Source organism: Dendronephthya gigantea, unplaced genomic scaffold (assembly GCF_004324835.1).
Source record: "Dendronephthya gigantea isolate DGI-Jeju-01 unplaced genomic scaffold, DenGig_1.0 000053F, whole genome shotgun sequence".
NCBI lineage: Eukaryota > Metazoa > Cnidaria > Anthozoa > Malacalcyonacea > Nephtheidae > Dendronephthya > Dendronephthya gigantea.
Genome location: NW_021163063.1, coordinates 1404763 through 1430576, shown reverse-complemented (window position 1 = coordinate 1430576; position 25814 = coordinate 1404763). Strand labels below are relative to the sequence as shown.

At 40.3% G+C, this 25814-nt stretch overlaps 2 protein-coding genes across 3 annotated transcripts in view; both read left to right on the top strand.

The window, feature by feature from the left end:
* Window positions 1-45: 45 nt before the first annotated feature.
* LOC114529081 (COP9 signalosome complex subunit 1-like) lies at window positions 46-8064 on the top strand. Its single transcript, XM_028550808.1, has 18 exons — window positions 46-168; window positions 311-397; window positions 540-640; window positions 766-843; window positions 971-1049; window positions 1191-1252; window positions 1386-1436; window positions 1562-1646; window positions 1869-1949; window positions 2042-2096; window positions 2624-2709; window positions 3111-3205; window positions 6217-6322; window positions 6659-6739; window positions 6809-6946; window positions 7119-7205; window positions 7289-7336; window positions 7821-8064. Exons 1-18 carry the CDS (start codon window positions 139-141, stop codon window positions 7866-7868), a joined length of 1398 nt encoding a protein of 465 aa, XP_028406609.1. The 5' UTR covers window positions 46-138; the 3' UTR covers window positions 7869-8064.
* Window positions 8065-9660: 1596 nt separating this feature from the next.
* The window catches only part of LOC114528999 (polycystin-1-like), a 28346-nt gene continuing 12192 nt past the window's right edge, over window positions 9661-25814 (top strand). The window contains exons 1-19 of one of the 2 annotated variants that reach the window (XM_028550717.1): window positions 9661-9728; window positions 10542-10578; window positions 10941-11227; window positions 11876-12032; window positions 12471-12887; window positions 13434-13679; window positions 14148-14310; window positions 14655-14953; window positions 15227-15367; window positions 15520-15713; window positions 16481-16555; window positions 16896-17037; window positions 17260-17946; window positions 18353-18510; window positions 18646-21148; window positions 21344-22115; window positions 22919-23406; window positions 24920-25106; window positions 25322-25735. In XM_028550717.1, coding sequence (XP_028406518.1) covers window positions 9678-9728; window positions 10542-10578; window positions 10941-11227; window positions 11876-12032; window positions 12471-12887; window positions 13434-13679; window positions 14148-14310; window positions 14655-14953; window positions 15227-15367; window positions 15520-15713; window positions 16481-16555; window positions 16896-17037; window positions 17260-17946; window positions 18353-18510; window positions 18646-21148; window positions 21344-22115; window positions 22919-23406; window positions 24920-25106; window positions 25322-25735 — 7418 coding nt within the window. In that variant the 5' untranslated portion in view covers window positions 9661-9677. The remainder of the gene's footprint in view (window positions 9729-10541; window positions 10579-10940; window positions 11228-11875; window positions 12033-12470; window positions 12888-13433; window positions 13680-14147; window positions 14311-14654; window positions 14954-15226; window positions 15368-15519; window positions 15714-16480; window positions 16556-16895; window positions 17038-17259; window positions 17947-18352; window positions 18511-18645; window positions 21149-21343; window positions 22116-22918; window positions 23407-24919; window positions 25107-25321; window positions 25736-25814) is intronic. The other variant, XM_028550719.1, reaches the window with a different exon arrangement.

Below are 25814 nucleotides of genomic sequence, written 5' to 3'. Positions count from 1 at the left end.
AGTCGCTGGCTCAGATATTAATAAAGTTTGTATTTTTCAAGAAGTTTGTAAATTTTGTTTGAAAAAGGTTTTTTTGAATTACTTTTTTTCCAAATTCTTTCAAAGAGGAGAGTTTATACAAGACTCTGAGGTTTTGGCATGCCTCTCTTAGCCAGAGCGGTTGATCAGGCAAGTTTCAATGTGTTATTGTAGTCTTCGCAAGTTGCAGTTATTCGGATTATTTTGGTTGTGGAAATTTATAAAGTTCTGAATGAGGTGAAAAGAAGATCGAGCGCTTCATTATATTTACACTTTGATCGCGCTATTTCAGGGATACTTAGAGCCGATGCAAGTTGATTTGGTGTCTGAAGGACAGCCAAATGTCGACAATGAGTTTACAATTGAAAATTCATCTCTGGTACGTAAAATTGATCATCGGCGATGAAACATTGGAACTTTTAGATCTTTATGCATGGAGACCTTGCGGATCGATTCCGATCTACAAAGCAGGTCTAGCTTGCAGGGAATCGCATGATTTTTACGTGGTAACTTTGTTATAGGAGCTTGACTATTTCTCCTTGAATTATGCTGGATTGCCGAAAATTAAAAGGCTGCTTTTCATAGCACAACACTGTCCAAGCCTGGAGCTTGATGCACTAAGGTAAGTAATTGCCTCGTTATTTTTTAATTAATAACCATATTTTTTGCTGAGAACTCTATTTGTTGAACAATAATATTTAATAGAAATGAATGATAATTCTACATTCCATTTTCTCTTGTTTATAGACTTGCTCATGATAGCGTTAAGCAAACATTCAATACAAAAATATACTCGCAAATTATTACCAAACTTGGTGAGGCCAGGTAAGTTACTCGTTTTTGCATATATTACTGCAATTATTTGCAAAAAACTGCAATTATTTGCATAAAACTGCAATTATTGCAACTATTCCTTCAAGTTGTTGAAACATTTTCTTCTAAATATATTAAGTTCCCGAGCTGGTGAGGCTGAAAATATTCAACTGGATGTAAACTGGGTGGAAACTACAAATAAAAAAGCAGCAGTTAAGGTAGGGGTTAAAACCTCTCCAATCGGTGAATATTGATGAAGTGCTGTTCCTATCTTGCTGAGTACTAATATGGCTTTTCATCTGTTCTTGCTGGTTTTTTATTGATATCTTGCCATTTCTTTTGTTACATATTACATATAGCTTGAACATCTGGACACTGACTTGAAGAATCACAAAGCCAATACAATTAAAGAAAGCATTAGGTTATTAGTTCTACTTCAGTTTCTAGTTAAATATACACCTTTGTATAGTTGAGAGTGATATTGTAAATTGTTTTGTTACTTGGTACATTGATACACTGGTAATTAATATATTCACTCATAATTCTTCTTACAGGAGAGGCCATGATGACCTGGGTGACCATCATTTAGATTGTGGGGATTTAAAGTAATGAACCTCTTTCAAACAATTGCAATAATAAGCCCTAAATTAAACCCAGAATCTGAAAGTTGAGATCAAACGTCTAGACTGGGTGATTGCAAGCTTTTTATGGTTATTTTACTGACTCTTAGCAATGCACTTAAGTGCTATTCAAGATCTCGTGATTACTGCTCTGTTCCAAAACACATTGTGAACATGTGCTGGAATGTAATTAAGGTTTGTGAAAATATCTGCCTAAAATAATTGTAGTTCTTTAGAGCTGTGCGATAGACCTTCTCGTATAATGATATCAAATTGGAAAACGTGATGTTACAGGAAATTTGACTGGCTCTTTGGTTTTGTACAGCCAAGCAAGCTTCGTGTAACACAGGGTATTCTAGGCAGAGCAATTCTCACCTCTAAAGTCCAACTCCAACCTTCAAATATTTCAATTTCAAGGTTAGCACGCTGCTGAATAACTGGGCGCACGTCTTGAATTTTGTCAACAAGGCTGAGAGCTCGATCGAACTAATGGGTGAGGTAAGAGAAACTGAAATGGGCGCAAATGCCTGGTGTACGTTATTCCGGATTTTGTGATAGAAATCAATAACTTTTCCTTTCCATTTTTTTAGCAACGTGAAAAACCAACCAATCTTGTCATGGCAACGAAGTTAAAATGCGCTGCAGGTACGTTGAGATCATAAAAAAATAGTGAAAATGTATTCGTTATCTTATAATGATCATATAATTCAATTTACAAGAGCTATTGCAGCCTTTAAACCCATAAATTCTTTCATTTCTAGCTAATTTCCCCACGCTATTGCTGTTTTTCCACCAAAGAACGTTTTTTCCCAGGAAAAGCGTTCTTTTCGCACGCAAAACGGTCTAATTCATTATTTCCCACACTTGCGACACTCTTAATGCTAAAATCGTTCTTTCCGCGCGCAGAAACGTTCTAATTAGCTTTTTCCCACGCTTGCGACACTTTTGATACATTTCTTGCAACATTTACGTTTGCGACATTTTGGAATATTTTTGCTACATTTCACAACGTTCTAGAATGCTTGATTGTTACTTTGTCCTGTTCTAAAGAATAATACTAAGGCGCTTTTCGAAGCGCAAGAGGAACCCGGTTTTTTGACTGTAAAAAACTTCGTAATACTTGATCGCGTCTAGTATTAAACTTCGTAATACTTGATCGCGTCTCTTTCCAGGGCTTGCCGAGTTAGCGCTGAAGAAATACAAGTCAGCGGCGAAGCATTTTTTGCAAGCTCAGTTTGATCATTTGGAACACGGAGAGGTAAGCTATGAAAATATAAACGAATTCACGGGCTGTTTACATGAACCTTTTTACCCGAGTTTCAACGAAACGTGATATAATTTTGAGGTGTTGAAATTAGTCTCTATGAAACCAAATAGGCACAAGCTTTTGTCTGGGTGACCAGATTCACTGCAGGATCATGTTATATACCCATTTCAATACCTCAAAATCATCTCAGGCTTCGTTTAATCTCGGTTAAGCGTGATAATGTAAAACAGCCCCTTAGACGAACACGCAGACGATATGTGTTGGGCACGCTACTCGTGTTCTGCACGAGAACTGAGTGAGAACACTCTTTCGTGTATTTGTTTGTATTTATTTTAAAATATCTACATATTTCGTACAGTACGTAATATATGATGCTATTCTGTACAATTTAGCTGTTATCTACACACGACGTAGCGGTGTTCGGAGGTCTCTGTGCCCTCGCAACCTTTGATCGTCAGGAATTGCGGACGAAAGTCCTTTCAAACAGGTAATATGAATGCGAAGGCGAAAATGGCCACTACAAATAGTTTTGTATTTTAATATGCATATAGTGAACAAGAGTAGAAGCCTCTCTTAGCATGAACGTTGAATGAATTAAAATTAGATTAAAAAAAGGTCCCGTATTTTCTAAGTGACTACCTAAATCTCGTGCACTAAATATGTATTTGAAAACGTTAATTTTACTTAAGTTGTGTAATATATTGTTTAATATATATTGATTGCATTATCGGCAAATCCTGTGGCTACAGGATTTACAATTATAAACTTATGTCAAACATAATTTAAAGCTACTTTATAGCCACTTAAAACGCGCTAACGCTTGGCGAATCTATATTAGTTGTCAAAGCATTAATTGTAATTTTCTTCACTTGATTTGGCCAGTTTTTCTACAGTTTAAGCAAAGCCGCTCCTGTTTCGCCAACTAATGCAACGGTGCCGTTCGGATGAGAGCTCAGCTTTGCGTATTCAATCCATTTGCTTCGTTTCAAACTCAACTTTTCCAAGCATAAACACAAACTGCCCGTCAGTTTTCCACTTTTTGAGTAAGAGAGGATGGTCAATCGGTCCGAGAGTATAGACGTTTCAACGAAAATACGTTCCGTCGTGTGACAAATCGCAACGGAAGCGATGAATCCGTGTCCTTCTGGCATCTTAATTTTCCACTCAAACTTTGCTTCGTCCGAATAGACTCTCACATGACTTCTGTTGGCTGAAACTATTTTTGTTCCATTAAAATCCACGAGCCGCATATTTCCACGACCTGTGCGAGACAATTTCCTGTCGACTTCAAATCTTTCGAAGGATTTTGAATCGACTTCGGGGCTTCCGATGTGCAGAATTCTCTCCTGGCAATTCAATATCGCAATCCTTCCGTGCTTGCTCACCGCCATTCGAAGTTTAATCCATGAAGAGTTGTGAAGAAAAGGTAACGGGGTTTCTCGTGTTTTCTCTCCAGCCTCATCAAAGATGAACAACTTATAACTCCATTGTTGGCAACTCTTTTCATGAAAGCCAGCGAGCAGGTAGAGGCTATCTTCAGCATCGATGTCCACCTCGACAATACGACACAGTGTCGCATTATCTTCGTTGGGAATTTCGCAGAACTTTCGTCCTGCGTTCGGATGCTGAAATACTTTGATGGTATTGTCTTGAAACAGCTCCGCGACAATCTCTCCCTTGCTGTTTACAACGGCGTGTGGCGGGAAAATTGTATCAGAAAATTTCATATGTGGATACGGGGACATCACTCGCACACCAGAGTCTTCGAGCTTTTCAACGAGCTGACATTCACCAAATACGGGATGATAGCTTTTCTCGTCGAAGGTTATGACTGGCCAGTCAGCGTAGTCCTTTGGTGGCAAATTCGCAAACTCTCCGGCAAATTCAAACAGAAGTTGATTCATTAGATGAACCAATCTGGCATTGTTGAGCCTCTTGGTTTTTGCTATTTTGAGCTTACGTTTGAGTCCACCGTTTATTAAAACAGAAAATATATGTTTAATATCTGGGACTTCGTGAAGTTCTTTGAAGTAAATGAAGCAGTCGCTTACTGCAGCGCTGGGGTCTTCAAGTCTTCCCAATATTCTTGCCGTTATTCGGACCTGCGTCGCCTGAATTCGATCCTCGATGGACAAGGCAGTGTTGGAGAAAGCATCTGTGGCTCTTTGGAGCGCCTGTGCGAAAGAATCTTTGGCGAACTCAAAGCGTTGACTTGAAGCAATTTTAGAGGAAGAGATCGCCTTCATGTATTCGATGGCTTTGTTGATAGGCGAGCTATGAACAGTACTGCTTGCCATTGAGACAGGCGTTTCCACTAAGACCAAGGCTTGTTCGCTCACCTCCGATGTTTTCTCGATGCTTTTTAACTGCTGTAGACACTGATCTAGTCCGTTGATTCCTTCGTGTAGACGAGAAATACTGCACAGTAGATCCTTCCTCGCTAAACCGTCCAACTTTCCTTTTATATCACCGAGTTCACTTAGGATCCATTTCAGATAATCTTCGTCGTGTTTACACCGTTTTGCGATTTCATCTCTAGCCTTGTTCACAAAAACTCTGCATGTTAGCTTCAAAACACCGACAATGAACGCTGACATCTTTAATTTGTAAACAAACAGTAAGAATTTTGGACTGTGAGATTTCTACAATTCTCTCGATGAAACCAACGCAGACATATACATACACACGCAGTGTTTGTCGCGAATGAACGAATGTTTATTTTTTCTTTTTATATAATTTCTGTATTTAAATATTCCATTATCGATTTGATTAATTAGGTATACAATAAAACTTTTTTGTTTGAACTGATAAACTTCCTCGAAATAAACATTTTCATAACAGTCACGCGAACATACAATATTTGTACGATGCAAAGTGTTCGGTCTTTCAACATGAGCTTTGTCGAGAACGTATTTTATATTGTACCGTATCTTTTGATGCAGTTACTGTGTATATTTCTGTAAAGTCTGTTGTTACTGTCGCATGAAATATGTATTTTTCACTTCGGATTCTAGTTATTTATAGTTAATTATCTTGTTTTTAAAGTTTTCATCGTTTCCGCTGTGTAAATTGATCACGCGATGTAAATACTTTGGTGAAACATAACTAAAGTATAATACTAAGACCTAACCTTAAAAAAACCGAACCAAGCCTGTAAACTCTATGTCACTTCTTAGGAAATTTCCTGAGAAAAGCTTGAATCTATCGAGGGGAGGGAGGGATATTTGATATATTCTTTCCCACATATTTATACCCTCCCCCACAGTAGAAAGGAAGAATATTGGATATAAAATGGCAGAGCACTGACTCTATAACTTCTATTGAAATTTGAAAATGTATAAATATTTTGATTATTAGTAGATATTTTGATTATAATTATCCAACTGGGTCAAACTCTCGTTTGTCAACTCCCATACAACTTCTGTTCTCGCTTGACTTTACATTGTTGGGGTTTTTTATGTATTTTTTAAACAAATCTTTCAAACATCAACATTGCAGTTCATTCAAACTGTTTCTGGAGCTGGACCCTCAGATCCGCGACGTTCTCCATAAGTTCTACGAATCTCAATACGCGAGTTGCTTAAAGATTCTAGATGATATAAAGGTGAGCGCTTCAAGAATCATCACGGGAGTCGAGAAGAGGTCTTGATTGTCCTCTCCTGATGAATTAAACGCCAGCGATATGGTGGCAAAAATAGACTACATTAGCTGCAATTGCACTACGAGCTCAGGCCAGACATATATAGTCCGGTCTACTTCTTCTATTTACAAGTGAAAGTGATGCTTGCTGTTTTTAAAGGCAATAGATTTTTGTCCAGTTAAAATTGAACAGCATCGTCTCAAATTCCGCTTAGTTCTCGGCTGAAAGGATGGATGACAAAGAGTTCATGTAAGATGAAGTATTTTGACCCTGTACATAGAATTCTTTCATTTTTCGCAGGACAATTTCCGTCTGGATCTATATTTATCGTCGCACGTCAATACGCTGTACAGTAAGATACGTAATCGTGCGCTTATTCAGGTAAATATCATCAGACTTCCGTGGCAGTTTTAGATTCTTTCCCACGACTATACTTCATGTTATTTCTAGTATTTTAGTCCGTATGTCTCGGCCGATATGGGCAAAATGGCAGAGAGCTTTAACACGACAATTCCCGCCTTGGAAGATGAACTCACGCAGTTAATCTTGGACGATCAGATTCAAGCGAGAATTGATTCACATAATAAGGTATTTCTGTTCTTTCTATAGAATCGTGAGTCATTTAAAACTAACTTTATTATTTATACTGGATAACTCTATTAGTTCTAAACTGTTCTTCCTAGAAGTCCAGTAAGGATCATCTCTTATTGATCCAGTGTTACTACAGGAGGAAACCTAAACTAAACTGAATTTATTTTAGATTCTATTTGCTCGTGAAGTGGATCAAAGAAGCACAACATTTGAAAAAGCAATCAAAATGGGAAAGGAATATGACAAACGTGCTAAGGTTGGTCGTTAATTTTGTAAACTTTCGAAAGTTTTGACTTCGAGAAATATTAAGATTTACCACCCAGGCTTTTTCCCTTTTAGGCATTGATTATAAGGGCCGCCGTCATAAGCAATCAGATTTTTGTGAAGGTATGTATGCGTATCTTGTATCTAGTGCTGCATGTTTAAGTTTCTTTTTTACATCTTTTTCTAACTGCGTTTGGGATTAAATACTTACGTGCACGGCCGTAACTAGAACGATAATTGTTTATTCATATATTCAGTTCTGCCCTGCGGATTTCTTTTGTAAGTGCAATAGCACACAATGGAAATCCGTCGGGCAGAACTGAATATATGAATAAACACCCCCCTCCCCCCCAAATTATCGTTCTAGTTACGGCCCTGCTTACGTGGTGTACCTACAAGCTAAATTACTTGAATGTTGATTCCTTGGGAGTTTGGATACGGAAAAGTTTTCGTAAAGCTATCTCAAAGCTGTTTCCTATGAAGAGGCGGAAATTGATTTAAATACCACCTAATTTCACCTGCAAATTTAATCACAAATCGGAAATTTAATCAAAATTAATTTAAAATAATTTATCGAAGCCCGCAATTTCTTATTTTCGCCTTTCAGAGCCCGCCACGTGACAACAACGCGGTGGATTCTGGGACGTCAAGGTAGCGGTCACGTGAGTAGAATGAACCAATCACAGGCATTCTTCTGTAGAACTGTACCGAATGTTGGTTAGCAGTGTAGCTGAACTGTGAATCGAAATATTTTATCGACAAGAACATGAAAGAAATAGTTTATAAACAACAAGCAGTTTAAAACTGGAAAAAAATTATTTACTTGAAAGCAATAAATCTTGGTTTGTCGAGATTGCTTACCCCTGGAGTACCACAGTCCAGTTTTGTGATTTAATATTGTGCTATCAATCCTATTTTCTAAACAAATAGTTTATTCAGTCTGGTCTCTTCGAAACATTTTATACGAAAGAGATTCGTTTTGACGGGTGTACTTTATAGGGGAATATATGCAGTTGGCTCACGGGCTTTTTCCTAGAGTTTTTGCCGAAATATCTATTCAGCAATTATGTTAAGTTCCTCGCAAACATTACGGGTGTCTTATTAATATATAATGATGTCCCATTAACACAAGTTTTAACAAGTTCATTACAACAGATTTCGCATTTGAATATCAACCATGCAACTATTGTAAAAAAATCGCTTTCTTGATCCTGAAATTAGCCTAGGAATTATAGATTTGTACAACGAATTTTTGGATCGTTTTATATGGGAAACGGCTTGGCTATGATAAAAAATTGATAAAGAAAAAAAAATCGAAGGAAATTCGACGGACTCTAAATTTAGCCTTTGTTGTGTTTCAAAGAAAAACTAATGTGTATTTCAACTTATCAGTGGTCTCGAGTAAGAAAGAAAATATAGCTAGGCCTCGTAAAGAACTCAAATCACTTCTTTGTATGTATACCTATAGTAGATATTCCTACAAATCGCATGTATGTTTAAAATATGCAACACGATTCTTGTGTATGCCACCAGCTGACTTCTGTAAACATGGCAAAGTTGTTAAGAAATTTCCAGCAAGGTTAAACAATATTAAACCTCTGGCTTGTTCCTGTGCAACTATATAATAGGGTTTCGCTAAGTATACAAACAAGATGTTAAATAATGATAATAGTGGTTTCTGTGGTGCGTGTATTAGTCACCTGGTCGATAGTTTGTGCCAAAAATGCCACTTAATTTAAAAACGTTTCCATTTCCTGACGCAGAGGAATTGTTTTCTAATCTCTACCGACTCTATTCCGGTATCAAAAACTAAGACTGGACTATTTCCGATCGGCGAAAACACTTTCTAACATTGAAATATGAAAGTTTAGCTAAATTTAGCCTTAATCTGCAAATACACGTAAAGTAGGCACTATATAGGACTATGTTGTGCTACCAATCCACGACGCAAATTCAATGCTCTATAACTGGAAAAATCGACCATAACATTTCAAACTTTGGCCCAACGAAGTACTTGAAAGGCTCGCAAGAAACGTGAAACATGCTATACGCGTGCACTATGACACACAGGCGATTACGCAAGCAAAAACCAGTTTAACAAGTTTCAAACAGGAATTTTCATCACTCTCGAACCCAGGTCTGCGATGTAGAGAGCCGGCGCCATCCCCTGTACCTGCTAATGTTATTTTTACCCGACCACAAATTTGAACGCGCTAAGCAACGTCTGTTAACATTCACCTCTTCGATAACAAGTTGGGCCAATCATAAGCTTTCCTGACCATCAACCTGTACCACACTATCGCGACGTCTGTTTAGCTTTTCCAACCGTTAACGACGGTTTAAAAACGACGTCTTTTGCAACGCTAGTGCGAAACTGTTTTAAAACCATTCTTTAATTGTATATTCGAGCTTTCTTCCAAAAGAATTTGTGTTATCGGCGAACAAACCGCACGGGCTCCAAGCGATGAAGGGCCTTGTGCTGTGTTTGACAATTTTTCTCTTCTTTGAGTTAAAGGTAAGATAGTCTATTTCTGTAAACAATTTACTCTGATTTAAGCCAGCTCGAAATTCGCCCTTTTTCTAGAGATTGTCTTTTTAATGCCGTGATGAGCCCCATTGTGGCATTAGGAAGATTGCAATTCCACAGTTTATATATGACGCGACCTATATTGAGCGAGCTTTAAAACTTCTTTACTCTAATGGATTAACAGGGGACATCTGCGGCAGCATTTCTAAACTGTTCTTCCTAGAGGTCCAGTAAGGATCATCTCTTATTGATCCAGCGTTACTACAGGAGGAAACCTTGATTAAACTAACTTTATTTATACTGGATAGCTCTATCAGTTCTAAACCGTTCTTCCTAGAGGTCCAGTAAGGATCATCTCTTATTGATCCAGTGTTACTACAGGAGGAAACCTAAACTAAACTAACTTTATTTATACTGGATAGCTCAATCAGTTCTAAACTGTTCTTCCTAGAGGTCCAGTAAGGATCATCTCTTATTGATCTAGTGTTACTACAGGAGGAAACCTAAATTAAAATAACTTAATTTATACTGGATAGCTCTATCAGTTCTAAACTGTTCTTCCTATAGAAGTCCAGCAAGGAACATCTCTTTTATATGAATATAGTTTGCGCGGTTAGAAGAAAAATACAACTATAATTCTTAAGACAATACCAGGAAAAATCGAGACCCAGAGTTTTATTTTTCACAATATAGGTCTCACAAATTCTAATATATTTCATATTTCTCTCATTTCTTTAATCAAAACCTCATGATGAAACTTCCGTTCTTTTCATATTCACTGTTATTTTTTTTTCATTTTAGCTTGCAGTTGGCTCATGCCCGACCTATTTTCAGCCTGGTAAGTTTAGAAAATTTAGTTTTAATGTTTCTAAGGGGAAAAAACTTACTATATATAGGAGGAAAACGTATTTAGTTCAGAATGAAGCGGTAAAACTGCATTTTCCTTACTGGAAAGATGTAAATAATGATATTCTCGAATACAGAGTTTCTGAAACACTAAAAAACACCAGTAATCTGTCCGTCCTGAAATATACCGTTTTTACCGTATAAAGAATAGCGCCCATATTTTTTTATGCTTTTGCTAGCTTGTTATGGTCTTGCTGGCTTGTCCAAAATGATCAAGCTCTGCCTAGTTCAAAATCCTGTTTAATATGGTTTATTAAATGGTTGTTGATATGTACTTCTTGCTGCATTGTCTAGATGAGCTTCAAGGATCGGCAATCTCGTTAACTCGGACTCGCTCGCTGGATAAGGTGGAGTGTTCTGATACCACACACGGTCCATGTGAAGCGGCCGTTGATGGCAAGGCTGACAATACCGCACCGCATCAATGGCAAACCAAACAATCTGTTGGAGAAATTTGGTTTAAGATCATTCTTATAAAAGAATTTCGTTTGAATAAGATCAGTTTTAAGCAGCTCAACAGCACCGAATTCAGGCAAATTCAAGATGTGCGAATTGAATTTACCGGCGCAGGAAATGTTTCGGTATGTTTTTTTATTATATAGACTATAGTCATGTCAATAAATACGGAATTGACCAACAAACTAGCTCCTGCGAGTTTTGGCTGGTGGCGTAAGCAAGCAGCATACGAGAATGACGAATCACGTACTCGTAGTCAAAGATAAAAAGATGGACAGATGTCCCTCTCAGTGATAAAAATGTCCAAAGGCAGCCATCTTGGTGGCAAGTGTTTATTGCATGATATTTAACAGTCATTCTGCGAACTCGAGTCGTATATGAGCTGATAGCCGACGAGGCGCGTATAACTGTTTTATTATATACACAAACTTTGTCGCCCTTTCGGTGCATTTTGGTGTGCTATTATCAACTAAAGCTTGGATTTCTATTTCACTAACTCCCCAAATCTTTCGGCCATTTTGTTTACTTTCTCTACTAGACAGATATGAGCTAATATCTATATCTGTCTAGTAGCCAACCAATGAAATTGCAGCATACCTCATATCTGGCGCTTGTGTATATAATAATGCGTGATATTCGTCATTTGTCATTACGTCATTGCTTTTATACTCATCTCCTAATACGTACTCTGTGTCGTAGCCACTGATTAAGCTCTTCAATACCCGTCGTGATCCAGAATATTGCAATATGCGCTTCGTTTCTGCTTTCAATAGCTGCAGCTGAGTTTACAGAAGAATGGTTGGCAGTCGTTCCGTTTTGCTGAAAGAAAAACGAAGGAAATCAAGATCATCCTCAAAACCTTTTACACAACGGATACCAGAGCTTACGGTTTTCAAGAGATTGAAATTTTCGAAGAAAACGCTGGAAAAGGTTTGGAAAAATTTCACGATTCGTCGAGTTGAACTCGGTTTGCTTAGCCTAGTTTATTTTAGATCTGAATTCTTCCTTTCGATAGATGTGAACTAGTAAATAAGTTTAAGGATGTTCAAAAAGGGGCATGTGTTCATCTTGGCCCAGTTGTATAAAAGACTAGTTAACTTTTAACTGTAGTTAAGAACAGAATTGGCCAGTTAGAGTCGCGTATTTCTGAGTTACCTAGGATTTTACTATGCAAAATGTAGTTAAAGAGTTTTATACAACTGGCCCCTGATCATTCATAACTTTTCGCTCGTTCGTTCTCATCCATCAAAAGAAGTCTCGCATTTGAGCAGGTTTTAATCCCCTTGTTTTCTCAAGTTGAACTGGAAGATTTCCGATTAACGATGGTTTAATTTTGCGTTGTTTGATTTCAAATAAACGTTTTTTTAGATCTTTTGTGTGAACACATGTCTCTTGAGGGCACAGGTGATGGTACCTATCCAATATCTGGTGGTTTTGTTGTCGTGACACTGAATTTCCCGCAGGATAATAAAAAGAAGGTTAAACTGGATTTTCTCCAAGCAGTTGGACCGTTTGATTATCGTTTAACTGTGGACGCTTCATTGAATCCGATCAAATTCACCCTCAAGCCTTCAGGCGTATCAGAGATAGTTGCTAACCTGGCTTATCCATTGTCAAAAACGGTTGATCTTCAATTATGGGTCGATTTCAGTTCCGACAAGTTTGTTGTCGGCGTAGGATCGGAGACACTCGCAACGACACCGCACACCATATCGACTTTGTCTCAAATGATTTTTTCCCCCGAAGATGGTACCTTTGTCAACGCAGGCTTTTGCAGTCAACGAGGTATGTCTGCAACTGCTGCTTCGAATGACAACGTCTGCTAAATCTAGCGCATCTAAATCGATTTAGATTCTTTACAATTCTTTATTAATCGCGAAAATCAACTGCTTGTATTGTTCTTAAGGCCTACCATAATTCACTATTAAAGTGCGTGTTAATTTACACAACTTCTCAGCTACATTTTGACATACATTTCACTGGCAACGAAAGGTGTGATGTAGGTGTGTATGGTTGATTTCCACTCAGGAAAATTATCCTCCGGATCGGACGGTATGGATTCCTTTGTGCTTGAGACTATTAGTTTTGGTTGAGAACACATTGATAAAAGAAACCTTTCTGTCCGATCCGACTGGAAACCAGCTTTAACACGCCATGACACAGCTGGTGGTGTGTTTGAAAACCTGCAGAAAAGATGTGTAATATATTTTGGGTAGAAATATGTTTGTACAATTAAATAAGGTCCACAAGATGTGTAAATTAACACACTTTCAACGAAGGTTTACTTGAGAAGATAATTTTTCTAAAATAGTTTATTGATTTTAACCACAGGCGCGTGTTTTGACGATGCTACACATCACTGGCCGATGGATAAACTTTATGGTGGTAGTGTAGGGGACATCGCTGGAAGTCAACACGGCCGGGTTGTCGCTGGTGTTGGCCAGATTGTGAATACCGGGCCTATTGTTCATTCAGGCTTCAAAACTGCCGGCATATCTTTACGCGAAAGCGACCGGGGAACTCTCAACTTGGGCGACTTCTCGGCTCTCCAAATGATGAATTTTCGTTGGAAATCAGGTAAATGCTGCCTCTTACTTTTGCCTCTTTCGTGTATTTCCTTCCGTTGCATTTTACTCTATCTGATTCCATTCTTTTTGATCATGCACATATTCTTTCTATTCTTTTCTAATTCTATTCAATTCGATCCCATTCTGTTATATTCTATTCTATTCAATCTCATTCTATTATATTATATTCTATTCAATCCCATTTTATTCCATTCAATTCTATCGCACTTCACTCCCTTCTTTTTCATTGAAATAAATTTTATTGAATTCTAAAGCTACCAATCGTATTTTTAATCGACTTATTCTTATTCTTCTCCTCTATTCCTTGCACCTCTTTCTCATTCAATGCTATCCTTTTCCTTTCCCCCAACACCAGCGTGTACTTTTTCCAATGTGAAGTATGAATTGATCTGTAACCTGCTTTGGATTTGACACAATCGTTTTAGCGTGTCTCGTTGATTTATCTCTTTACTTTCAGGATGGACTTTTTCTTTCTGGCTTCGTTTCGACAGTTTAAGGAATACAACAACAACAGCTAAGAATCACGCTCCGATATTTGTGATCAATGGATTTCTAGAGATAAGACGTTATCCCAATGACGGTTTCCACTTTATTATTTACAGAGAAAAAGGCAGATACAGGTGGGCACACAAACCGCCCTACAGGCTACATCATATTCATCCATGGTTCTATAAAGCTAGTTTAGTTTAGGTTTCCTCCTGTAGTAACACTGGATCAATAAGAGATGATCCTTACTTAACCTCTAGGAAGAACAGTTTAGAACTGATAGAGCTATCCAGTATAAATAAAGTTAGTTTAGTTTAGGTTTTCTCCTGTAGTTACACTGGATCAATAAGAGATGATCCTTACTTGACCTCTAGGAAGAACAGTTTAGAACTGATAGAGCTATCCAGTATAAATAAAGTTAGTTTAGTTTAGGTTTCCTCCTGTAGTTACACTGATCATTGATTTGCTTTTATGACAGAGTTAAAACGAACATTGAGTTAACTGTGGGGAAATGGCAACACTGGACATTGACGTGGCTGGAAGATGAAAAACTTACCGTTTATTACAACGTGGTCGGGGAAATGCGTTCACATTATTATGAGGAAAGTACCTGGTCAGACAGCAACCCGCCAAATCTTGCCATCGGGTGCACGGATGCGTATACCGATCCTTCATGGGTGTGTGATGACGTCACGATTGCTGACGTGGTGTTTTGGGATCGCAGATTAAGCTCGCAGGAGCTGATGAACAAGTTTCAATGCTCTGGTTACCGACTAGGTAAAATAGATTAATCTGATAATCAGATTAATTAATCTGATAATCAGATTAATTAATTATTTAATCTATTATTAATTGGATAATTAGATATTCGAAATAGATTAACCTGATTTTTTATCAATCATAACTTCATGGTTGTAAACGATGTGATGAATAATGGACAATTTACATGTTTTTCTTGGCAAAGAAAAGTATATCTCGGAAAGTGCATAGAAATTGCGAACTTTGTAACTTCGTTGAAACAAAATCTGAAGACACTTTTCTCGTTACCAGGTCAAAGCAACTCGCTCGACATAAGAACTGGACAGACGCTGAACAGCGGTCTCACGGCCTCATCATCTCTTGCATTCGGAGAGAACGCTGAGTACCAGGCCTCGCCTGATCGCGCCCGTGCTGGATTGCGTGCTCCCGAAGGTTGGTCTTAACACTGATCTAAACACACTGGACCACTAATTGAAGGCCCTCAGCGTGTGGAGGGGGGGGGTGGCAAATATGTTTGAGAAGTTTCACATAACAATGAGAGTTTTTTAGCCCCAGATAGTTAAAGTGCTTCCCTTTTTTTCCAGGTTACTGGGCACCCTCACGCCTGGATACCAGCCCGTTTCTGCAGGTGGACTTGAACCAGTGGGTTGTGGTGACCGAGGTGGCCGTACAAGGCAGTCCTGAGGCTGGCGGATGGGTGACCGGGTACACCATGACTTATAAACAAAACAGCGCCCCCTGGGCATTTGTACCATATACCACCGGCCTCTCTGTCCAGGTTGGTGACCATTAATTTTTAGAACCACTGAGCCGATAATTCACTGGATGTAGGAACTATATCTGGAAAAACTAAAGTTTGAATTACGGCTGTTTACAGTAGCGTAGCCAGCCTGACGATTTGTCCCGCTATGCTAATATTTTGGTGTTCACTGACTGTGAAAACAATAGATTTATAAAGACATGAATAATTATAATAACTCGAAATTTACATAGCGGGACAAAATCGTCAGGCTAGCCACACCACTGGATATTTACATCATCTGGATTACCTGAGAAAGTCCGAGATTCATTGAAATGCGTATACAACATGATCTTACATCAAACTTATCCGCCGTTTGAGCTAAACGCCTTTCGAACAACCGGCCCCAGATGTTTTAGCCTATTTGCACTCGAGAATTAAACGAGATCAGAAGTTACAGACGAGTGTAATAGCCTTGAACCTTCGCCTGGATCTTGTAAACTTTCCCAACGTTCGTTATTCGCTAAGAAAGTGGACAAAAATTAGTTGGCAAGTTTGTCAATTTAAAGTTTAAAACATGGGCTTTAAATGTGCCCAAAATGTTTGGCTTTCAATGGCTTTTAAATGCCCATAAAATTTGATTTTACAATTTGTCAAATTTTACAAGTCTATAAAGGTTCCCCCCCCCCAAGGCGAGTCTATAAAGATTGCCCCCCCCCCAAATTTCACGATTTGCTGATTTCATGATTTCCCCAAATTTGTGAGGCGTAGTTTTGGTTGACACCAGTTCCCATATTTTTCTCCAGGCTTGGCTTTATGTAACTTGTGGTCTTCGAATCGCACTGCGAAGCTCTGAGATAACCTCGGATGGTACCCCCACGGTACGTCATGTATGCACGGATGAACCCAGTCGTGAACTAAGTTTTGATGTGGGAAGAAATGTGGAGAAACGCCACAACTTGAAATAGCTTCTTAAAATGGGATAATGCAAAGTTTAGTTGCAAAATATTGAATATCTATATATTTCCGACGTTTCTCAGCCAAACTTTGCAGTCCCAGTCATTCTAAGATGCTCTCTCTAGATATTTTGTTGGGGTTTTTTCTTCTTGCCTTCCTGGATCAAAATTTAGCTGGAATCGTTTAATTCAACCGTTTCGCTAAACCACAAAATGCCTCAAAGAAAGTTCGATATTGATAGAAACATTGTGTCTGCACCTTTAGGTTCTTCAGGGTGCCGTGGACACCTCTACTTTGGTGTCAAATGTTCTGCCTAAAAACATCACCACTCGATTCATCCGACTTTACCCTACGACCTGGGTTGGCAGTATTGCGATGCGGGTTGAGGTTTTCGCCGGTCCAAAAGGTACATACTGTGAGTTATAGACTGCTTCCAAAAACACCTCTATTTCTCTAAAGTTAGTTTAGTTTAGGTTTCCTCCTGTAGTAACACTGAATCAATAAGAGATGATCCTTACTGGACCTCTAGGAAGACAGTTTAGAACTGGTAGAGCTATCCAGTATAAATACAGTTAGTTTAGTTTAGGTTTCCACGTGAAGTCTCATTCTCAATTTCAATCTCTTTCAGCCGAAAACTACGAGGGTTGTTTCAAATCCCCTTCGTCTTTGTCGCGCGAAGACGCATACGATGGTGACAACATGACTCCAGAAGTTTGCACCACTCTGTGCGCTCAGCGTGCGACTCACGCCTATCTCAAAGCTGGTACCCAGTGCTTTTGTTCTAACGCCGTGCCACCCACGGCCCAGGGCGAAACAATTGCCGAAAACCTTTGTGGTGTGCCTTGCTCAGGCAAGCCCGGGCTCTTCTGTGGTGGCGTGGAATACGTGTCAGTTTATAAAGGTAAGGGGTCGTATAGTCCCCCGTCCTTTGCCCTCACCATTCCGTCAGCCGTCAACCTTGGTGAGAACGTATCCTTTTCCGTGTCTCCGCTACCCGAGAGTGATTACCATATTGATTTTGGAAACGGGCAAACGATGAGATCCTTCAAGTCGAACATGTTCTTCGTCTTCGCAACGGCCGGGAAATTCACTGTGCGAGCGACAGCGATGACATCCGGCTACGGGGAACCTGTGGAGGTCAGCGCGGAGGTCTTGGTCCAGGTCAAAGTGCCGGTGGTGGCTTCTCTGAAATGTCCCACAGCTGTTGAGACGAACGAGGAGTTCGAATGCGTGTTTGATCTGGTACAGAGTCCAAACGCAGCTTTGACGCTAGATTTCTTCGGTGGCGTAGCAACAGTAACTGATACCATTCAAGGTGAGTGTGTTGTGAGATATTTCACTACAATGTACTACACTGTACAACAATGTACTTCACTGTACAACACTGTACTTCAATGTATATATACTATATTACAGCTGGTACAGCTCTGTACAACACGGTGCAGCTCTGTACAACACATTACAACAATGCACTACACTGTACAGCTGATCTGTACAACACTGTACAACACATCACTAAACAGTACTACATTCTACTGTACCTAGCTGTACCTCATAGTACTACACTAATTCTAAATTGTACTTCATTGTACTGCACTGTCGTAAATTGTCCAAAAACATACCCTTTTCATCTTCGCTACTTTACAAATACAAAGGGCTTTGACAAATCCCCCAGAGCGAAACTATAAGCGATTGGTTAAGACATTTTTACGTTATTTCAGAAACACTACAAGGTGTTGTTGGCCATGATGTGGTTCCAAATGTGGAGTCTACAAGCGATTCTGGTATTTATGTGTTTCCTGATTTGAGATTCGAAAGTAAAGGGAAGATCCAGGCCTGGGAAGTACTCGCTATGAAAGCTGGAGTGATTCGACTTCTGGTAAGCATTGAATGCAGGGTTGACCGCAGTCTCCATGAACTGCAGTCGTTTCATTTGCTCTCGCGTTAAATGAAGGCGATGCTTCGCTGATCAACGTTTGAAACGCAATGCAAACGAGTTTGTTTCTTTTCACAGATTGTTCGGGCGTTCTGTTTGTTCAACACTAGCGAAACGTATTTATCGAGCAATGGCGTTGCTCTCCAAGCATCGGAGTGCTCCTCTGTTTCGTGCCAAAGCGCTGAAAAGTTCTGCATGTCCGCGGGCTCATGTCTAAGCTCGAGCGGAAAATGTGGCTCCCAATCCCCAGTCAGCTTCGCGAATAAACACGAGATTGTCCACGAGTTCATCGCGCACGTCTCTCCAGGCTTGAACATCCTGAAGTACGAAGGAGATCAGTTGACTGCGCAGCCTGAGGTGGGACCTGGGTACAGTATCGCGTTTCACAAGCCCGCCGACTCTAGTGCGGAATTGGCAAAGGTCGTTCAGCAAAATCCAAAGTTTTACGTGTTTTCCGATGACGTTTCAGACGTGGGGACGATGTTAGACACGTCGTTGATCACAAACCCGGCCACTGGCAAGGTTCACATTAAGGCCTATTACTCTGTGGGCAGCACACAGGTCGTGAAGGCAACATATCCAGATGTAGGCATTTTCAACCCTCGCGCCCGCTTCGCCGTCAGCGGTAGTAACGTAGACTTCACCACGACCATCGTCGTCTCGGAGTCGATCGAAGGGGGCAACTGGACCGTCACACCAAGCCCGTATATTGGCACTAACGAGACGTTTACAGTGCTGGCGAAACCACTGACCAGAGGTTACAATGTGACCGTGAATGTTCGCTACGACACCCAAGGCAGTTCGTCCTACTTTGAGCCACGAGTGACAAATGAAATATTGTTCGATCAAGCCTTCTCCAAACGCGGGTTTAAATCTTTGTCGTTGACGTACAGCAACGCTTTGTCCTCGGTCGAGTTCAGCTGTCGGGTACACGTGCAAGATATGGTCGACTACCTTGAGCTGGTTGAACCAATCACAGTCGTTCCCACTGGAAATGAAAGCGAGATAGTCTGGAACTTGCTTCAAGGTAGTGATTTGACTTTTGAGTTCGACCTAGCGGATGGCACCGTCTACAGAAATGGGACTTTTGATATCGACGGGGTGTTGGTTGTGTATGCAAAACATGTGTATTACGCGCCTGGAGAATACGAAGTGAATATAACCGTCTTTAATGAGGTCAGTAATCTCACACTCATTGTGGTCGCCGCTGTGGAAGATACGATTGTAGACATGAAAACGGAAGTGGTTCACGCAGCAAGAGACATCGAAGTGGACGAGGTTATCCAGTTTAACACGACGATGCTCAATGGCACGAGCCCCTACTATCTTGTTCAGTTCGGCGATGGATCCGATGATTTCGGCCTCGAGAGTTTGATCAATCATTCGTACTCCTCCTGGCAGGTCTTCGAGGCCAATATCACAGCGTGGAACAACGTCAGTAAAGCCACGTATCTTCTTAATGTCACCGTACACAAACCAGTTCGACCGCTGATCAATTTCACCATTACGGTCGAGCCGACGAACCACACCGACCCACAGGCTTTCATGTTGGAAATTAGTGACGGAACCGACTACAATTGCTCGTGGGATTTCGGAGACGGTACGAAAGGCGAGAACAACTACGACGACTTGGGCAAGTATTTATATCATACATACGCCAACGTCGGCGTGTACGTCGTTTTCATGAACTGTTCGAATCGGCTGTACACGACTAACTACACTACGATTGCCATCGTTCAAAAGCCGATCGAGGGCTTCGATTTTCCCGAACTCGACCCGATTAAGTACACCGACAATGCAGAACTAGCGTGGTCATGCGTCAGCGGAACAAATGCGACCTACAATCTCACCGTTGAAAGGATGTACTCGAGTCTAGCACAAGTCCTTTTGCAAAACGACGACGTTACGATTTCAGTAGATCGGTTGACTGGTTCGCATGTGTTCCCAGCATCTGTCGACAGCCCTCACGACTATGGTGTCATGGCGTATACTCTAACCGTTTGGAATCTCGTCACACCCCCTCAAACGATTCGCCGTGAACTGATAATCGATAAGCCAATCGAAGGCGCCGGTTTAACCTCTTTGGAAACTCACTGGGAGGTGAACAAAACCGTTACTGTCACGACAGCCATGAGTCTTGGAACAAACGTGACCTTGGTTTTCGACTTCGGTGACGGTAACCAGTACGAGGAATTTGTAATGGGGGAATTCCCAACCACTGGTGTCGATACCTATCATACATTCGGGGATGATGGGGAATATCTAATTACGCTGCTTGTGAAGAATTCTGTGGGTAATGTGACATTGGAACTGACCCTGTTTTTAGAATATGTACCCGACTTGTCCCTTGAAAGCAATAGCCCGCAAATCCATCCTTCGCCCGCCACTGTTAACTTTACCCTGGTTGTGAGACCTGGAAAGGAGCCTCCGACTGATGCTACTGCAGTTTGGGATTTCGGTGACGGCACCCCGCTTGTTACCAAAGATTTTGACTACCACGACAACCATACCTACGCTAATCCTGGGTGGTACATTGTTGTTGTCAGAGTATTTAACGCCATCAGTGAAATGAATATTACTGGTAAGTCAACTCTGCAGTGCTGTGCTATATGCTCTACTGTGCCTCCACTCCACTCTACTCCACTCCACTCCACTCCACTCCGCTCCACTCCACTCCACTCCACTCCACTCCACTTCACTCCACTCCACTCCACTCCACTCCACTCCACTCTACCCTACTTTACTGTGTAGAACTGATGAGCTTCTTCTTGAATAGGTTACGCTGATGTCCAGCGGGTTATAGTAACCCCAGAGGTTTGGCCTGTGAATACCGCTGGAGATAACGGTGATGGTGGTGCAGGCTCTGGTCCTGGCGGTTTGACCTTCCCTAAAGATTATCCGGTACGGTTCATGACTAAGGTCGCAGACGGAACCAACGTTACCTACGAACTTGATTATGGCGATGGAACGACAGATTCGACAAACGAGACATTTTTGGAACACCAATTCAGCTCAGCTGGGACCCATACAATACACGTCACTGTTAAGAACTCCGTCAGCGAATCTAAATTTTCTATAACCATTGAATTGGAGGAAGTGGTTAAAGACATCACGATTGAGAATGACTCCCCGATCGTTATGGGAACACCGATGACTTTTAAGGTCGACATTGGACAAGTTGGAAATGAATCGTGTTTTTATCTCACCATGAAGAACGACTCTTTCATAACGTTCCAGCCAGAATTGACGACCACGTGCACCCTACCAAGCTTTTCAAGTGACGTCCGAATGTTTTCCGGAAATAGTTTTACATTTGAGTACATCTACTACGTCATGAACGAGTATCCAGTTACCATTGAAGGTCAGAACCTCGCCTCGTCTGTCATCGTGGAAGATCGTGCGGTGATCGTTGATAAGCCGTGCTTCTATCCGAAGGCGGTTGTCATCGAAGTTGGAAAAAACGTTAGCACGGCCAGAAAGTTTATAAAGTCGCGAAACACCGTTGTGCCCACGGAAAATGTTATCGATTGTGAAGCAGCTGTGTACAGGTTGGTGCCATTGATATAGCTCTATCAGTTCTAAACTGTTCTTCCTAGAGGTCCAGTAAGAATCATCTCTTATTGATCCAGTGTAACTACAGCAGGAAAACTAAACTAAACTAACTTTATTTATACTGGATAGCTCTATCAGTTCTAAACTGTTCTTCCTAGAGGTCCAGTAAGAATCATCTCTTATTGATCCAGTGTTACTACAGGAGGAAACCTTAACTAAACTAACTTTATTTATACTGGATAGCTCTATCAGTACAAACTGTTCTTCCTAGAGGTCCAGTAAGAATCATCTCTTATTGATCCAGTGTTACTACAGGAGGAAACCTTAACTAAACTAACTTTATTTATACTGGATAGCTCTATCAGTACAAAACTGTTCCTCCTAGAGGTCCAGTAAGGATCATCTCTTATTGATCCAGTGTTACTACAGGATGAAACCTGCGCTAAACTAATTTTATTTATACTGGATAGTTCTATCAGTTCTAAACTGTTCTTCCTAGAGGTCCAGTAAGGATCATCTTTTATTAATCCAGTGTTACTACAGGAGGAAACCTAAACTAAACTAATTTTATTTATACTGGATAGCTCTATCAGTTCTAAACTGTTCTTCCTAGAGGTCCAGTAAGGATCATCTCTTATTGATCCAGTGTTACTACAGGAAGAAACCTAAACTAAACTAACTTTATTTATACTGGATAAACTGTTCTTCCTAGTAAGTCAAGTAATCATAATCTTTGCAGGCGGAAATCTAGACTGAATACCACAACATAACCTAACCGTAATCACGATTTTTTTTCTAGCAAATTCGAATGGCGCGTGTTCCTTTACGATCCCACACGACCGCACATCCCCCCCGGTGAGAACGAGACTACGTTCTTTCACGAGATGATCAACGTGACTGGAGTGCAGTACGACGCCCCCCGTCTCATGGTCAAGCAGCGTGCGCTTGATTACGGCATTTACAAGGCGATAGAGAATGTAACGATGATCGGACCGCAGGGGGTGTGGAACACTGATTTTGGATTCTTCGAGATCATTATGTCCCCCCTGGACGCTATGATTATTGGTGGTAGTACCAGATCGATTGGTTTTGACAAGAATTTCACTTTGGACGCAAATAGTTCTGGCGATCCGGACGTGGACGTCGGGGACCGAGAGGGTATTCAGGTGTACTGGTTGTGTAAGAGGCAGTCTGAGAACTTCACGTTCCCTGAAGATCCTGGAAACCTCACTGCGATCTCAATGATCCCTCGTGCGGTGTCCCATGGCCCGAATGCCACTGATTTAGGTACGAATTTATTTTCTATCATTTCTAAACTGTTCTTTCTAGAGGTCCAGTAAGGATCATCTCTTATTGACCCAGTGTTACTACAGGAGGAAACCTAAACTAAACTAACTTTATTTATACTGGATAGCTCTATCAGTTCTAAACTGTTCTTCCTAGAGATCCAGTAAGGATCATCTCTTATTGATCCAGTGTTACTACAGGAGGAAATCTAAACTAAACTAGCTTTATTTATACTGGATAACTCTATCAGTTCTAAACTGTTCTTCCTAGAGGCCCAGTAAGGATCATCTCTTATTAATCAAGGGTTACTACAGGAGGAAACCTAAACTAAACTAGCTTTATTTATACTGGATAACTCTATCAGTTCTAAACTGTTCTTCCTAGAGGCCCAGTAAGGATCATCTCTTATTAATCAAGGGTTACTACAGGAGGAAACCTAAACTAAACTAGCTTTATTTATAGTGGATAACTCTATATTAGTTCTAAACTGTTCTTCCTTGAGGTCCAGTAAGGATCATCTCTCATTGATCCAGTGTTACTACAGGAGGAAAGCTAAACTAAACTAATTTTATTTATACTGGATAACTCTATCAGTTCTAAACTGTTCTTCCTAGAGGTCCAGTAAGGATCATCTCTTATTGATCCAGTGTTACTACAGGAGGAAACCTAAACTAAACTAGCTTTATTTATATTGGATATCTCTATCAGTTCTAAACTGTTCTTCCTAGAGGTCCAGTATGGATCATCTCTCATTGATCCAGTGTTACTACAGGAGGAAATCTAAACTAAACTAGCTTTATTTATACTGGATAACTCTATCAGTTCTAAACTGTTCTTCCTAGAGGCCCAGTAAGGATCATCTCTTATTAATCAAGGGTTACTACAGGAGGAAACCTAAACTAAACTAGCTTTATTTATACTGGATAACTCTATCAGTTCTAAACTGTTCTTCCTAGAGGCCCAGTAAGGATCATCTCTTATTAATCAAGGGTTACTACAGGAGGAAACCTAAACTAAACTAGCTTTATTTATAGTGGATAACTCTATATTAGTTCTAAACTGTTCTTCCTTGAGGTCCAGTAAGGATCATCTCTCATTGATCCAGTGTTACTACAGGAGGAAACCTAAACTAAACTAGCTTTATTTATACTGGATAACTCTATCAGTTCTAAACTGTTCTTCCTAGAGGTCCAGTAAGGATCATCTCTTATTGATCCAGTGTTACTACAGGAGGAAACCTTAACTAAACTAACTTTATTTATACTGAATAGCTCTATCAGTTCTAAACTGTTCTTCCTAGAGGTCCAGTAAGGATCATCTCTCATTGATCCAGTGTTACTACAGGAGGAAACCTAAACTAAACTAACTTTATTTATACTGGATAGCTCTATCAGTTCTAAACTGTTCTTCCTAGAGGTCCAGTAAGGATCATCTCTTATTGATCCAGTGTTACTACAGGAGGAAACCTAAACTAAATAACCCTTTGTAATGGTATATTAACTTTCTTTACCAGGTGGTTGTTATGGAAACGGTCCAGGCTTACTCGACTTTACCGGATACCTGATAAAATTGAACTCTGTGTACATGAACATCAACGAGACGTATGATTTTCGATTTTTCATAAGAAAGGTGAATAGGACAGCGTACTACGACAGTAGTGTATTGATTGTTTCCGGCGACCCACCTCAAATGGCGATAAGGTTTGTAATACTTCCACATTTTTTTCTCGCTGAAGAGGAACTAAAAAGGCCTTTAGGTCGGCATGATTTGATCCAGCTGGTTTTCCCTGAGTCTTTTTTATATTGCAAAGAAATTGCACGATTCACAAAAGAGAACTGAAGGTTTTCACCAATGCAATTTAGAGGCTATTATCTTTTGTGAGAATCGCTTGAACTAACCTGTTCAATGTTCACAGATGTGACCGGAATTGTCTTGAGAAATTTAACCCATCTGAGAAGATTACCCTAACAGCGCTTTGCACCAGTTGTACTGCGTCAAGTAAAGCGCGCTTGAAATACAAATGGAGACTAAGCGTGTTTGAAAACAATATTTGGAAAAAAGTGGAATTAGAACCCTTGGCGAATTCGCCGACTAGCCGGGACACCGTGGTCGTTAAAGGAGGTGTTCTTGAGGGCGGAAAATTATACAGTCTTCGCATTTCGAGCTGGTTCGACGGGGATTCATCAATAGGATTTGCGGAATTGGCGAGGTACATCAATGTTCCTCCTTCCGGGGGCAAGTGTGTGTCTACCCCATCTGAAGGATACGCCATGAAGGAGATCTTCGAAGTGAATTGCGAAGGATGGGAAGATTTGGACCTGCCATTGAGGTTTGTTGCAAGTTTGGCGTAGCGTTTCGCTTGTGTAATTTCAATCTTATCTTAAAATAATCAATGTCAGGTTTCCAAT

Bases quoted from the DNA above. Each gene is read 5' to 3' on its own strand.
- LOC114529081 (XM_028550808.1), top strand. From the start codon at position 139: ATGCCTCTCTTAGCCAGAGCGGTTGATCAG. The intron at 1,950-2,041 runs GTAAGAGAAACT...CCATTTTTTTAG, and splicing joins CGATCGAACTAATGGGTGAG to CAACGTGAAAAACCAACCAA. The intron at 6,947-7,118 runs GTATTTCTGTTC...AATTTATTTTAG, and splicing joins GAATTGATTCACATAATAAG to ATTCTATTTGCTCGTGAAGT.